The sequence below is a fragment of the Sciurus vulgaris genome, assembly GCF_902686455.1.
Source record: "Sciurus vulgaris genome assembly, chromosome: 3".
NCBI lineage: Eukaryota > Metazoa > Chordata > Mammalia > Rodentia > Sciuridae > Sciurus > Sciurus vulgaris.
Window position 1 is genome coordinate 20,559,033 of NC_136463.1, and position 13,208 is coordinate 20,572,240.

A 13,208-nucleotide genomic window follows, 5' to 3' on the forward strand; every position below is an offset into this window, starting at 1 on the left:
GATAGGGGCACTGCCCAACTAAAATGCAATTGGTTTGTTACTGAACACTATTCATGGGAAGACAGCATCCCAACTCCTTTTCTACAGAATACTGGGAGTAAAAATGATGCCTCCCAGGTGGAAGTATGATTGGGGGTTGGAAGACAAGAGACAGGGAAGAATAAAAGTCAGAAACAGACACTGAGAGTCACTGGCAGACTGACCACAAATATCAACTCTCATTAGTGGGAGAATAAAAAGCTGGGGGAAGATGGGGGTTAACAAAAAAGCTGTAACAATAAATGATATCTCTGGAAGGTTCAAGAGAGAGGTGAGGTGACTCTTCTATGGTTTTGACCTGCCTGGCGTACTTCCACACGCACACACATATACACACAATTGACTGCTTTCCCCGGAAGCACAATACTATAAATAAGAGAAATATTTCCCAAAGGAGCAGCAGCATCTGGACCTCACAGTTGCAGACACCTGACCCCAATGTACAACTGGCCTGGGAAAAGGCAATTAGGAGTCAGAGGACCAGCCATTGCATAACACCAGAAAGGATCAAGTTAGAGAGGAACAGGCCTAGGCCAGCCCTCTGATCTTCACTCTCAGTTCTCCAACTCACCCTGGGCACCAAGTGGCTATAATATCAGGAGGGAGGATGGGCCCAGGACTTTTCCCTGGGTATATATGACAACTAAGACAACTATCACCTCCTGAAAGGGATATGTGTGAAAGGAAGAGGAAGGTATGCAAGGTACTGGAGTAAGAAGGTGTGTGTGTGCAAATCCATGTGTGTGTTCAACACGCATACACATGTGTATGTGAAAACCCCAGTTATAAAACATCTGAGGGTGTTAAGAACTCTATTGAAGGCCTAAGATGTTCTTTGTCATGATTGGGTTCAAGGTGGGATGTAAATAAATGGGAAACCCTAAGTTATCACCAGGGCAGCTGTGGCAGGGAGGATCCAATGTCCCACAGATACAAGACACACTAGTCTTACAACAGGAAGAGGAGATGGTCCCCCACCACACACACACACACACACACACACACACACACACACACACACACACACACACCTCAGTTCCTAAAAAACACCTAGTATTTTCCCTATAGTTCCCTCAGCTTCTAACCAACCATTCAAAAGGTAGAGAACACAAAGTCTGACAAGTAGAGTGAGAAAGGGGAGAGAGAAAACACAAGTGTTCTTGTGCCAATATTCTGTATGCACAAACCTGGGAGTTCTCCAGAAATTAGGGCAGGCTGGGTGTAGGGTACTAGGGAAGGAGACAGAAGAGTTCCTGAGGCCTGAAAAAAGAGGTAAACACATCACGGAACTAGATGAGAGTTTCATTAGACTCTAACTAAAAACAGAGAGGTGTGATTACTATTTCCAGCCAGTTTCCCCATCACGATAGTCATGTAACAAACCAAGGCAATGTCGGTCTTGAGCCAGACTCACAGAGTCCCCTGGCCCTGGCCCTGGCCTCAGTACAGTGTCTCTGCATTGCTGCTCCGGGGCCGTTTTATCTTCTCAATATTTTTCAGGATCATGTCATGTAGAGTAACCTGGGAGAAGAGGGATAAGGGAATCACACATCTGTTCAACCCTTCCCTCACCAAGAAAACAAGATACTGCCACAAATCCCCAAGCAACTATTCATGTCATCCCAGCCCCACTCACTGAATGTGTATTCAGGGTGGATGTACTAACTCTCCTATACCACTAAACTGGGCGACTGGATATTGCCCCCCAAGTGTCTAATGTAGGAACTCAGTTTTAACAATCCTTTTTTGTGCAGTAGATAGTACTATAATTCCCATTTTAGAGATGAAAAACCTGAAGTAAAGCTTGAATAGGGCAGAAGTCACATATCACAAATTTGGTCCTAAACCTACTTCTTTCTGACTCTTAAGATTCATATCTACCCATTACACTATATTTCATACATACACCCACCCAGATAGGAGATACTCAGATAGACCCTCTCAATGATTTCACATTCTCAGCACCCCTTGATGAGCAAAATTTGTTCTATGGTTTTTTGTTTTGAGATGGGGGTCTTGCCGTTACTTAGGCTGGCCTTGAACTCACCATTCTCCTGCCTCAAGAGTCCTGAGTGGCTGGGATTACATGCACATGCTAATGCATCTGGCTGTTTTACTCATTTTCCCGCCAACCTCCAGAAGATTTTAAGAAAATTATCTAAAGAAGAAGCCAAGGCTACTGTGGGCAAGAACTAAAATTACTCACATATTGATTCCTCAGCTCTGATATGATGAGCCGAAGGCTGATGTATTCTTTCTCATCAATCTCTGTCACGGTGCGGCGATAGTCCTCCTATGAGGAGGGGCAGAGGAAAAGGCTACTCCCCAAGATCTGACTGTTAAGACAGCTCATTCCCAGTAATGTCACTCCTCATCCTGCCACCTCCACCCTTAGGCCACAAAACCCTTACTTACCACATGGGGATATTTAGCTATTTTAGAAACCAATTTGGCTCTTGTAATATAATATCTGGAAGGAAAGAAAAGAGAAGGAAGCTGCAGGAGACTATGGTTAGTGCCTACCACCTCACTGCCCCCAGTTATTGGGCCAGGAACAAGCAGCCCTACCTAGAAATCTGGTCCAGATAAGATGCAGCTTCACTCTCAACAGTTCTTAATTCTGCCACTGTCTCTTCCTGGGGAAAAGAAAACAAAAATAGTTGAGTCACTATACTGCATGTCACTGTACAGCTGCCCCAAAGAAAAAAGGAAAACAGACAAAGCAGGGAAGATGACCTATCTCCCAAACCTTGCAGTACAAGTATATTACCTGAATAGACACCCCAAAGTTGTTCCCATCTTCTATCCTGGGAATCAGGAGCTGTACCCACATTTTGACCTAGAGAATGAAAAGATCCAAACAAACATATAGACTTTGGCCTTTTCAGCTGAAGCCCCGAAGCCCATGATTCATGCTGTTGGAGCTAGCTTCTAGGTTCCTAGAATGCCAACCTCCACACATGCCTCTAGCTCCTCATTCATCAATTTTCATAGTTCTAGAGGAACTATTTACGACTAGCCCATAGGTCACTAGCCCCTGTCTTACCGTGTTACATTTCTCAATCAGCAGCCGGATCTCAGGTTTCACTTTCTCAATAATGTCCACCAGCTGCTGGTTGCTTTTTAGCATCCCATTGGGCATCACAAACACCTTGGTTCCTAGTAGAGATAGGAAGGTCAAATGATTAGAGGAGGAGGAAGGCCACAGCATCCTCTACCTTTTTCTCTTCTGCCCTGACTCATGAGATGCTATAACTGCTGCTTTTTATCTGTCACAATCCTACCATGACACCACTATCAAAATAAGAGAGATGCATGCATCAAAAGATGGAACAGCTGAAGTATGCCAAAAGCTTTTCAGAATAAGGACATTAAGAAAAAAAAGAGGGCTGGGATTGTGGTTCAGTGGTAGAGTGCTTGCCTAGAATCCAGTGAAGCACTGGATTCAATTCTCAGCATCACATAAATAAAGGTACTGTGTCCATCTACAACTAAAATAAAAGAAAGAAAAAAAAATATACATATATCTGCAGCAGCAACTATGATTAAATGAGAAAACAAAAGAACCCATGGAACTGAGATTTCCACTTAAAATCTGAGATGTGGAGTTTCAACCTCCAATTGTTCTCTCTTGGCAATCCATGCTAAATCAAATATTCTGTTTATTGGAAAATCAGGTTTAGAGCACTAAATAAGGGCCATGTTTGGAGGATTTGTGACTACTCTGGAAAATAAAATCAGATCTTGCTTCCTGGCCTGAAGAAGACCAGATCCATTCTATTTCTCAGGGTCGCTGGTCAGCAGGTGGGGCAAGGTGAGCTGAGGTAGAGGCAGCTCTTACCTTGGAACGCCTCTTCGCACTCATCTAACCTTCGCTTCTTGTAAGTAGGCTGAGGATATAAAGAGGCAGGAATTAGCCTGCTTTCAACACCTACGTGCCCATCCAGATATCCTTCAAGCAAGTTTATGTCCTTTCTCAACCCCTTAGATTGTCTTAATCTCTGCACATTTTCCCAGGTATACATAAGAATTTCAGAAAAGGTTCTTGCCACAAAGCAACTTACACTCTAGTTGAGAAGAAACGTAACACAAACTTTAAGAAACATAACACATTAAAAGCAATCAAGGGAGAGGGGAGAAGATTATAAAGTACAGGAAAAAAAAACTAATCAAGACACAGTGAGAATAATTAAGGAAAAATGCACAAATCTGCTGGTTCTACAAATAAACACAATATTCAATCAACAAACATGTAATTAGCACCTGCTACGTACCAGGAACAATACTAGGAGCTGAGAATACAAAGACAAGACAGTTCCTGCATTCCAGATGTGCAAGGTCTATTAATGAGATAGTGATGCAAGCAAAGAACAATACAATTTCATTGGTGTTATAACAGAATGTGGACATATGACTGATGACTGATGAGGACAAGGTGCTAAAGATGCACAGCAAAGACAGGGCAAGAAGAATTTCTCATTCCGTAACAAGACTCAAGACATTGAAAAAAGGATAAGAAGTCTTGTTCAGACCCATGGGAAAAATCAGGCAACCTGAGGTTTAGTCCTACTTGAAACTTGCTCAGACGGTAGCATTAACATATTCACCTCATGTTATTAATGAAAATCATGGGTTAAAAGGAATATTCTGAGCCATCATGTCTATAACACTCAAGAGTCCTCTCCCCACATCTAAATCCCACTGTCTTCTCCGTACATATTCAACGTACCAGGAAATTGAGGACCAAGAAACTACTGCTTAAGAACACAAAGATAAATATATTAAGACACTCACACCATCCAGTCCATCATGGCTATTGGTGAGAAGAATGGGATCAGGGACTGGGAGATTCATGTCCGAGTGGATCTGAGTTAGGTCATGGATGTTTAGGATTGGTTCCTAAAAGAGAGACACCAACCCCCAAAACATTAGTTTTTTCAAGCTGAACAAAGAAATATTTCATTTGAAGGTCAAGAAATGAAGAGCTTTACAGTACAAAACAAAACAGAATCAACACAATCTGTCACACTAATCAGAAAGATCAGGATCCCAAAAATGGGGAACTTAAGAAAGAAAAGGGTCTCTCACCTTCAAAAAACTATCAAGTTCTAACAACTTCTTTGGGAAAAAATTTGCCACCAAGTCTTCTGCCTAGATGAGGGGAAACACAACTGAATTAATAACTGTGGGAAGGTTTCTCTCTACAGATATCTCCTTTTTGGGAAACTCCCAACTATTAATCAACATTCATTTTTCTATTTATTTCACTCACCTCACTTGTGATCCGCTCCCTGAAAGAATCAACCTAAAATTAACAAAGAGAGTTATTCAGTAGGAGCAATTCAGTACCTGGCAAAAGAGGTAAGGCAGGATGGGAAATCCCAAACCCAGCCATCATTCCCTCACCTTGAAATTGTAATGAGAAGGTGAGAGGCCCCCAGACTGCAGATACTTTATTTTTTTGAGGATCCATTTTTCCATCTCAGGAGAGGGAAAGTCGGGGCTTGAGGGCAGCACCCGTTTGTGTCCTCTCCTCTCCCCGTCCTCCCACCCTCCTCCCTGTGTCTGAAGCTGTCTGAATTTGATAAGCAGACAAAAGACAGGTAGATAGGGGGATGTGAGCTCACAAACGTGCCAACTCCCACCCAGGCCTGGCCTATATACGAGCCAGGCGGGCCTCCAAGGGCAGGGTCAGCGGCAGCGTCTGGGGGCGGGGACGTTGCTAGACTGGGGGACTTCCAGCTGTCACTGGCCTAAAGCACTGAGTCCAACTCGCGTCCGCGGAGGTCTCCTCGGGACTCTCCACTACAATACGCAGTTCAGAAAGCCCCCCAATGTTATCCTTTCCCCCGATGCCATCTCCGGGAGTGGGGGGCTGGGCTGAACAGAGCGGAAGCTCAGAGCTGGTGTCCCCAGGGAGACAAAGACGCCATGGAGAGTGGGGAGCTGTTCAGGCTGCTGGGGATTCGAAGCGAGGGGTAAGAAGTGCCGGACCGGTGCCGCTACCTTGAGCTTCACTTCCTGATCCACTTTCAGCAACGAGGCCATGGCCGGGCCGGGCCGTGTCCGCTCCGCTGGAGACCGGAGGCGCTGTGGGCTCCGGGGAGGGGGCCAGAGGGACCTGAGGAATCTCGGCTGCCCTCGGGACCCCGCCGCCCTCTCTGGCTTTCTCACTACTCGCTCGTTCCCTCCCTCCGTGCCGGCCGTACGTCCGGCCGCCCGCCTGCTGCCTGCTGCCTGCTCGCTCTCTCGCTCGCCCTCCCGGCTTTCGCCGCTCACGCCGGAAGTTACGTCACAGCCAATCGCCGAGACTCCTGCGAGGATGTGCACGTGCTCCGCGCAGCCTCTCTGAGACTTATCTCTGCGTGCTCTTGGGACTGTCCGCCTCACCCCGACTCCTGGGCGGAGTAGTATTGAAGTAAAAAGGCGGGTGTGAGGCGCGGGAAGTTACTGAGTACCGAGCCTCCAAGAGACTTAGGAATGTTTGACCCTTCGTTGGCCCGGAAATCGCCTTCACCAAAGGGACCTTCTGAGCCGCTGCCTTCCGGAGGACTATATTGTCGCGCCCCAGTGACGTAGACACGAGGAAGCCGGCCGCCTGGGTCCTGAGTTCAGGGGTAGTGTGCGATTCCCGCTCCCTGATCCCTTGGGCCAATGCTCAAGTGTTTAGGCTAGAGCTAAGTCTGTTTTTTAGGTTTCGTGGTATAATTCTGCGCTAGTTATTATCACAGACTTCCAGACCTCAAAGACCAACAACCTGTTGGGCAAATTGCCCAGAACAGGGTAGGGCTTGTCCAAGGCAGCACAGCGTTTCCAGTATATGCTGGGCCACGACCTAGATCTCCTGACTCCTAGTACAAAGCGGTGTCCATTTTTCTAGCAGAAGACTATATCTCTTCGTTCACCAATCATTCCGTATATATCTTTTTTTTTTTTTCTTTTGGTACCGGGATTGAACCCAGGGGTGCTTAAGCACTGAGCCACATCCCCAGCCCTTTTTATATTTTATTTAGAGACAGGGTCTTGCTGAGTTGCTAAGGGCCTCGCTAAGTTGCTGAGGCCGGCTTTGAACTCGTGATCCTCCTGTCTCAGCTTCCCGAGCTGCTGGGATTACAGGCGTGTGCCACTGCGCCCAGCCAGTATATATCTTAAGATTGGTTATTTCACTCAATAAAATGGGCCAGAATTCTGTTCTAAGTTCTGGAATAGCGCTGTCCCAGAGCTCAGAAATTTATGAGTCCTATATGTAGGTTAAAGGCTTCTAGTAGCCACATTTCAAAAATGAAGGTGAAATTAATTTTAGCTATATGTTTAATCCAGTTTATACACAAAAGTCAGCCTTCTGGGTCTGTGGGTTTCAAACCACAGGGTTCAACCAACTGGATGGAAAATATTCAGAAAAAAAAGTGGCACATGTACAGATTTTTTTCTTGTTATTCCCTAAGTAATACAGTTTAACCATTATTTACATAACATTTATATTGTATTAAGCATTATAAATAATCTACCGGTGATTTAAAACAAAGGAGGATGTGGGTAGGTTATATGTTATGTACTTGTGCATTTCTAAAAAGGACTTACACATCAGATTTTGCTGTCTGCAGGGGTCCTGGAACTAATCCCCTGGGGATACTAAGGGATGACTATATTATCATTTCAACATGTAACCAACATGAAAAAAATAATGCAATCTTATACATTGTTTTCTCATACAAGTCTTTGAAATCTGCTGTATATTTTACATCTCAATATAGAAGTGCCAACTGACACTCAAGAGCCACATGTGTTTAGTGGCTCCTGTATTGAACAGAAGAAATTGAAGATAAACAAGATTCTCAAGGTCTCTGATTTCATGGGGCTTAATATTTTAATACTTCCAGACTCCAGAAATTAAACTGACAGCATAATTGGAAATTTTGATAAATGTTAGGAAACAAATGGCTAACAGACAATACCAGGGATCTATTTTAGATAAAATGGCCAAGGAAGGCCTCTGATGAAGTGACAAGCTGAGAGCTAAAGGATATAAAAAGATTAGCTTGGGAAGAGTGAAAAGAGTCTTCACCTCTTCAGGCAAATGCTATAGGGAAAGGAAGAAGTTGAAGAAAGTGAATTGTTGAGCTGGGGGTGTTGGGGAGGGTTATTAGGAAACAATTTGGATGAAGTGCAAAGATTGATCACTAGATTTACATTTTGGGGTCATTCTTGCTACTGAACATTTATCCTGGGCTGGTATCGTACTAAAGGTTGGGGAAAAGAAAAGAATATTCAGTTAAGTGAAGAAAAGCATTAGAAGACTGACTATGGCCTTTGGAATCAGAGTGACCTGACTTCAAATCCCATGTCAGCTCCTTACCAACTGTAATCTTGAGCAAATTACTGAAATGCTGAGACTTTTCATCTGTAAAGTAGAATTTTAATAATTATTAATAATATGTAATTTTGTAGTAGTGTTATGGATATTAGAAATTACATATGTAAAACAACTAGCACATTTCCTAGACACAGTGCAGGCACCAGCCATTATTAGATAAATGCTTAGCATGAAGAGGTTGTTTCTTAAACTATAATAGTTTTTTAATTCCTGCTTTCAAGCTTCAAGTCCTTTTCCATTTATTCCTGGCCATATTCCTTGCTATCCATCTGGCTTATTAACATCTAACAATTTTGCCCCTTTACCTTTGCTTTTTTGTTAACATGCTCATAGTCATTTTTGAATCTGATCTGAAACTTAACATCAGGAATTCTTTCACAAATTAACTTCATCCGGCTTTAAATATGTGCCATTATTCTACATTTCTTTTAGAATTCATAACTTCAACTTGCAAAATTAACATGTTTGTGCTCAAATAATTATGTTTTGTCTCCTTCAGGTAGATTGTAACAAGATTACACATTTTTTATTTCCCTTCTTCCTTCCCTGTTCAAATGTTTTATGTAATATCCCACCAGTGTGCTTATTCATTGAGTGAACAATTGGAGGGTGTCATTTTATTTAACAAGCACTACTCATGACAGTGCTTATAAATCTCTTGTAATCACTGATGACTGGTTTCTTTTTAAATTCATGTTCGCAAATCTCAAGTGAATGCACAATACTGACTGACCTCCTACTCTATGCTCCTGACATTTCCTGTCCCATACTTCAAATGCTCATCATACTTTCTCATCTCCCCAAACTTCCAGTATTCCTTCCCATTTGCCTTTAATTTATGGCCTTGGCTCATTCTTTGTTGAGAAGACAAACATAAAGGAGAAGTTTCTTATTGTCTCCCCATCATATCTATCAACCTGCAAATACTTTCTGCTTTTCCTCTTTTTTCATTGGTGGGAAATATCTTGCCCATCAAAACCCTCCTTCCATTTGTGCTTTTTATCTTATCCCTTTTTACTTTTCTAGGACTATACTCCAGTGAATGCCCCCCCCTTTCTATATCACATTTGCCTTTTTTATTTTATCATTTCCAAATGACCTAATAGTGCCCATCTTGAGAAAACCCCGAACCCAGGTTCCTTTGTAGTTGACATTCCTATTCTTCAAGGTAAGAAATGTTTTGGAGGTAGGGGATGTTAGGGATTGAGCCCAGGGGCACTTTACTTCTGAGCTACAACCCCCAGTTCTTTTTTAAATTTTGAGGCAGGGCCTCAAACTTGTATTTCTTCTGCCTCAGCCTCCCAAGTGACTGGAATTATAGGCATGTGCCATTGTACCCAGCTCCTCTACTTCTTAGCAGTGGCATGCTCCAGGATGCAAGCCTTACGTTCTTTATTCTTCTCTGCACACACTTTCTCCTTAACAGTATTCGGTATGCTAATGGTCCCGAATTTATATCACCAGTCTGAACTCCCAACTATTTGACATCTCTACTTGAATACTTAATAGGTATTTCAGAATTAACATGAGCAAACCAGAATTCTTTATTCACCTACACGCGTTATTTTCCTATTTTTCCCCAACTCAGTTACTGACATACACATCTACCTAATTGTTTAAACCAAAATCCTAGTAGTCAACTTGATTGCTGTGTTTCCCTTATCTTCCAACAATCAATTCATTAGCAGGTCCTTTTAGGACTTGTATACCTGTATAATGTATCTTATACCAGTATACTTTTCTTTTTCTCCTCACTTGTTATCCCAGTCAGAGCTACTGTGACTTTGCCAGGACTATTACAATAGGCTTCTATCTGGCCTTTCCATTTCCACTCTTGCCTTCTCTCCAGCTACCACATTCTGTTATCTAGTCAGCACCTCAAATTATTTTTTAATATGTGAGTCACAGATATGGCAGTATCTGTTCAAGCTAAAATTAAATGTCTGTGACCCAGAAATCTCAACTCTAGGAGAATATACCCTTTAGAAACGTATTCACCAAGGCACACAAACAAGAATGTTCATAGCAACACTGTTCACAGTGCCCCAACTGGAAGTTATCCAAATGCTCCTCAATAGAAGGATAAGTATCTTTTAATATAGTTACACTGCAAAGTATCTTTAAAATATTTTTTAGTTGTCAATGAACCTTTATTTTTTATTTATCTGTATGTGGTGTTGAGAATCAAATCAGTACCTCACACATGCTAGACAAGTGCTCTACCATTGAGCCACAACCCCAGCCCCACTGTGAAGTATTGAGAAAGGATGAACTAAAATTATCTGCTTGGAGAATCTCATGAGCATAATACTGAGTAAAAGAAATTAGAAATGAAAGAGTACATAACGTATGATTCCATTTACATGAAGTTCAAATGAATCTGCTGTCAGAATTGAGGGTGTTATTTACCCTTGGGGTGGATACCAACTAGAAAGGGTGTGGGAGAGGGGAGTTGAGTACTAGAGAGTTTATTTTGTGAAAATCCATTGTGTATACACTTAACAGTTTGTGTACTTTTCTCAATGGATTTTATCCTTGAGTAAATAGTTTTTAAAGAAGCCAGCCAGATATGTCTCCTCCCTACTTATTACCTGAAATGGGTTTCCCAGACAACAGAGGCCATTCTCAATTTTCCAGTTTAAGTAGTTCCACTCTCCCTTTTCTTTGTTTATTCTGTCATATCATTTTATTTTATTTACATCCTACCTACTATACTAATATGTTAGTGCCACTAGGGAAGATTCTCTTCCATACTTGTCTACTGGCTTCTGGTAGCTTTAGGTGTTCCTTGGTTCAAGAAAATCCTGTGTCTCTTCACATCATCTTCCCTCTGTATGTGTCTGTCCATCTAGGTTGCCCATTTTAATAAGGATACCTAGGGCTTACTTACCCTGATGAACTCATGAACTTGATCATCTGCAAAGACCCTATTTCCAAATAAGGTCATATTCCACATTCTGTGAGGGGGGACACAATTCAACCCGTAGCACCTACCATTATCTGAAATGATCTTACTCTCTCTCCTTTAAAATATAAACTATTAATAGCAGTTTACTAGTGTGTCCTCCCAGGTCTAGGATACTGACTGGCACATAGTGGGTCCACAGTAAATATTTGATGAATCAATGAGCTAGGTTATGTTGTTGACTATTCACAATCCCATAAGCACTATATATAGCAACTATCATATGCTTTCCAAACAGCAGTGTACACAGGGCATTAACTATGTGCTGTGTATTGCTCTCTCTGCTTCATATGTGTTCATTTCATTAACACACTACACCATGTAATGTAAACTACTGTAATATTCTTATCTTATAAATTATAAAACTTAGCACAGAGCAGGTTTTTTTTTTCTTTTTTTTTTTTTTGGTGATGGGGGTTGCACCCAGTGCAACCCAGTGCAAGCTAGGCAAGCACTCTACCACTGAGCCACATCCCCAGTCCTGGAGCACTTGAATAACTTGCTCAAAGTCAGTATTGGTATATAGCAAAGGTAGGTTTTGAACCCAGGTATCCTGGGTGTCCAACCCCTCATTTGTAACCCTACCTCTCCAGAAGTCCAATAATTCTCTAAGCCTTTCTGAGATGGTATTAGTGGCAGCCATGCAAGAAAAAAATCTACTAAATCAGCCACATCAGATCTAGGTGAAAATTCTTACAATTCCACTCACCTCCTCTAGAGGGGTTCTTGTGCTGTAAGATCCAAGAAGAAGATGGATTGTAAAGACTAGTTAGCAAGACAGAAAATTAACCTCATTTCACATGTAATATCTAATACCAATAATAGAACAATATACAACATTTAAAATAATAGGAAAGTCACTTCTTGAAGTGGGAATAACTTTCTAAGCAATTTAAGTCACTAAGAAAAATAGGCAGATTTAATTTTTTAATAAAAATTTTAAACTTTTTCTACATCTTGGAAATGCCATAATTAGCTATTAGCTAAAGGATTTATGAAAATTGCCAAAAAATTTTGAAAGAAATGTTAGGAATCCAGTAGATGGGCTTGGAATGTAGCTCAGTTGGTAGAGTGCACCCAGCAACACACTCACATACACACACATCCAGTAGATAAATTAGCAAAGAATGCAGACAATTGGTAAAAGAAGAACTACAAATATATGGCAAAATTTTCAGCCTTACCAATAATCAACAATGCCAATTAAAATAACAGGGAAGTGTAATTTTTTTGCTATTGTTTCCCAAAATATGATGCCCAATACTGTCAAAGCATCATGAAACAGAATCCCTCATGCATTTCTGGAGGCAGAATATAATTATGTGCAATAACTTTGAAGACAGTTGCCAACATTAACCAAAAGACATAAAATAGCCACATTTTAATTCAGTATTCCCAATTTTGAAGCTCTTTAATAAGGAAGTGTTCGTCTCTTCATTGTGGTATTATTGTAATCACCAGAATTTGAAGCAATAGAAATTTCCAGCAATAAAGATATACATGAGGATTATTGTAATCACCAGGCTAGAGGTATAGCTTAGCATGTAAACATCCTGGATTCAATCCCCAGCATCACAAAAACCAAAACAACAACAGAGCCATAAATAAACATGCAAAAAACAATGACTATAATAAAAAAGAAAAAGAACAAGTGATAACAAAGATGTAGATAAATGGAACCCTCATACACTGCTTGGTGGAGACATAAGAGGGTGCAGTCATTTTGGAACATAGTCTGGCAGTTCCTCAAAAGGTTAAACATAGAATTACCAAAATTCCCAGCAATTCCACTCATAGGTATATACCCAACAGAAATGAAAACATACGTCC

The 13,208-nt window shown here is 41.5% G+C and overlaps 1 protein-coding gene across 4 annotated transcripts; it reads right to left on the bottom strand.

The window, feature by feature from the left end:
• Window positions 1–1,325: 1,325 nt before the first annotated feature.
• PSME3 (proteasome activator subunit 3) lies at window positions 1,326–6,474 on the bottom strand. 4 transcript variants are annotated; one of them, XM_079134011.1, is made up of 11 exons: window positions 6,046–6,411; window positions 5,312–5,344; window positions 5,128–5,190; window positions 4,834–4,938; window positions 3,881–3,929; window positions 3,086–3,198; window positions 2,810–2,878; window positions 2,608–2,675; window positions 2,455–2,509; window positions 2,246–2,332; window positions 1,326–1,560 (listed from the first exon to the last, which is right to left on the bottom strand). In XM_079134011.1, the coding sequence occupies exons 1-11, from the start codon at window positions 6,085–6,087 to the stop codon at window positions 1,480–1,482; spliced, it is 765 nt and encodes a 254-aa protein (XP_078990137.1). In that variant the 5' UTR covers window positions 6,088–6,411; the 3' UTR covers window positions 1,326–1,479. The 4 variants fall into 4 exon arrangements, with proteins under 4 accessions (XP_078990137.1, XP_078990136.1, XP_078990139.1 ...); XM_079134010.1 differs by lacking the exon at window positions 6,046–6,411 and adding an exon at window positions 5,446–6,005; XM_079134013.1 differs by lacking the exon at window positions 4,834–4,938 and having other exon boundaries at window positions 6,046–6,474.
• Window positions 6,475–13,208: the final 6,734 nt, after the last annotated feature.

Coding starts and splice junctions, on each gene's coding strand:
- PSME3 (XM_079134010.1), bottom strand. CDS start 5,520: ATGGAAAAATGGATCCTCAAAAAAATAAAGTATCTGCAGTCTGGGGGC. Junction 3,930..4,833: donor GCCATGATGGACTGGATGGT/GTGAGTGTCTTA, acceptor TTATATCCTCAG/CCTACTTACAAGAAGCGAAG. Junction 1,561..2,245: donor CAGAGCTGAGGAATCAATAT/GTGAGTAATTTT, acceptor CTCTTCTCCCAG/GTTACTCTACATGACATGAT.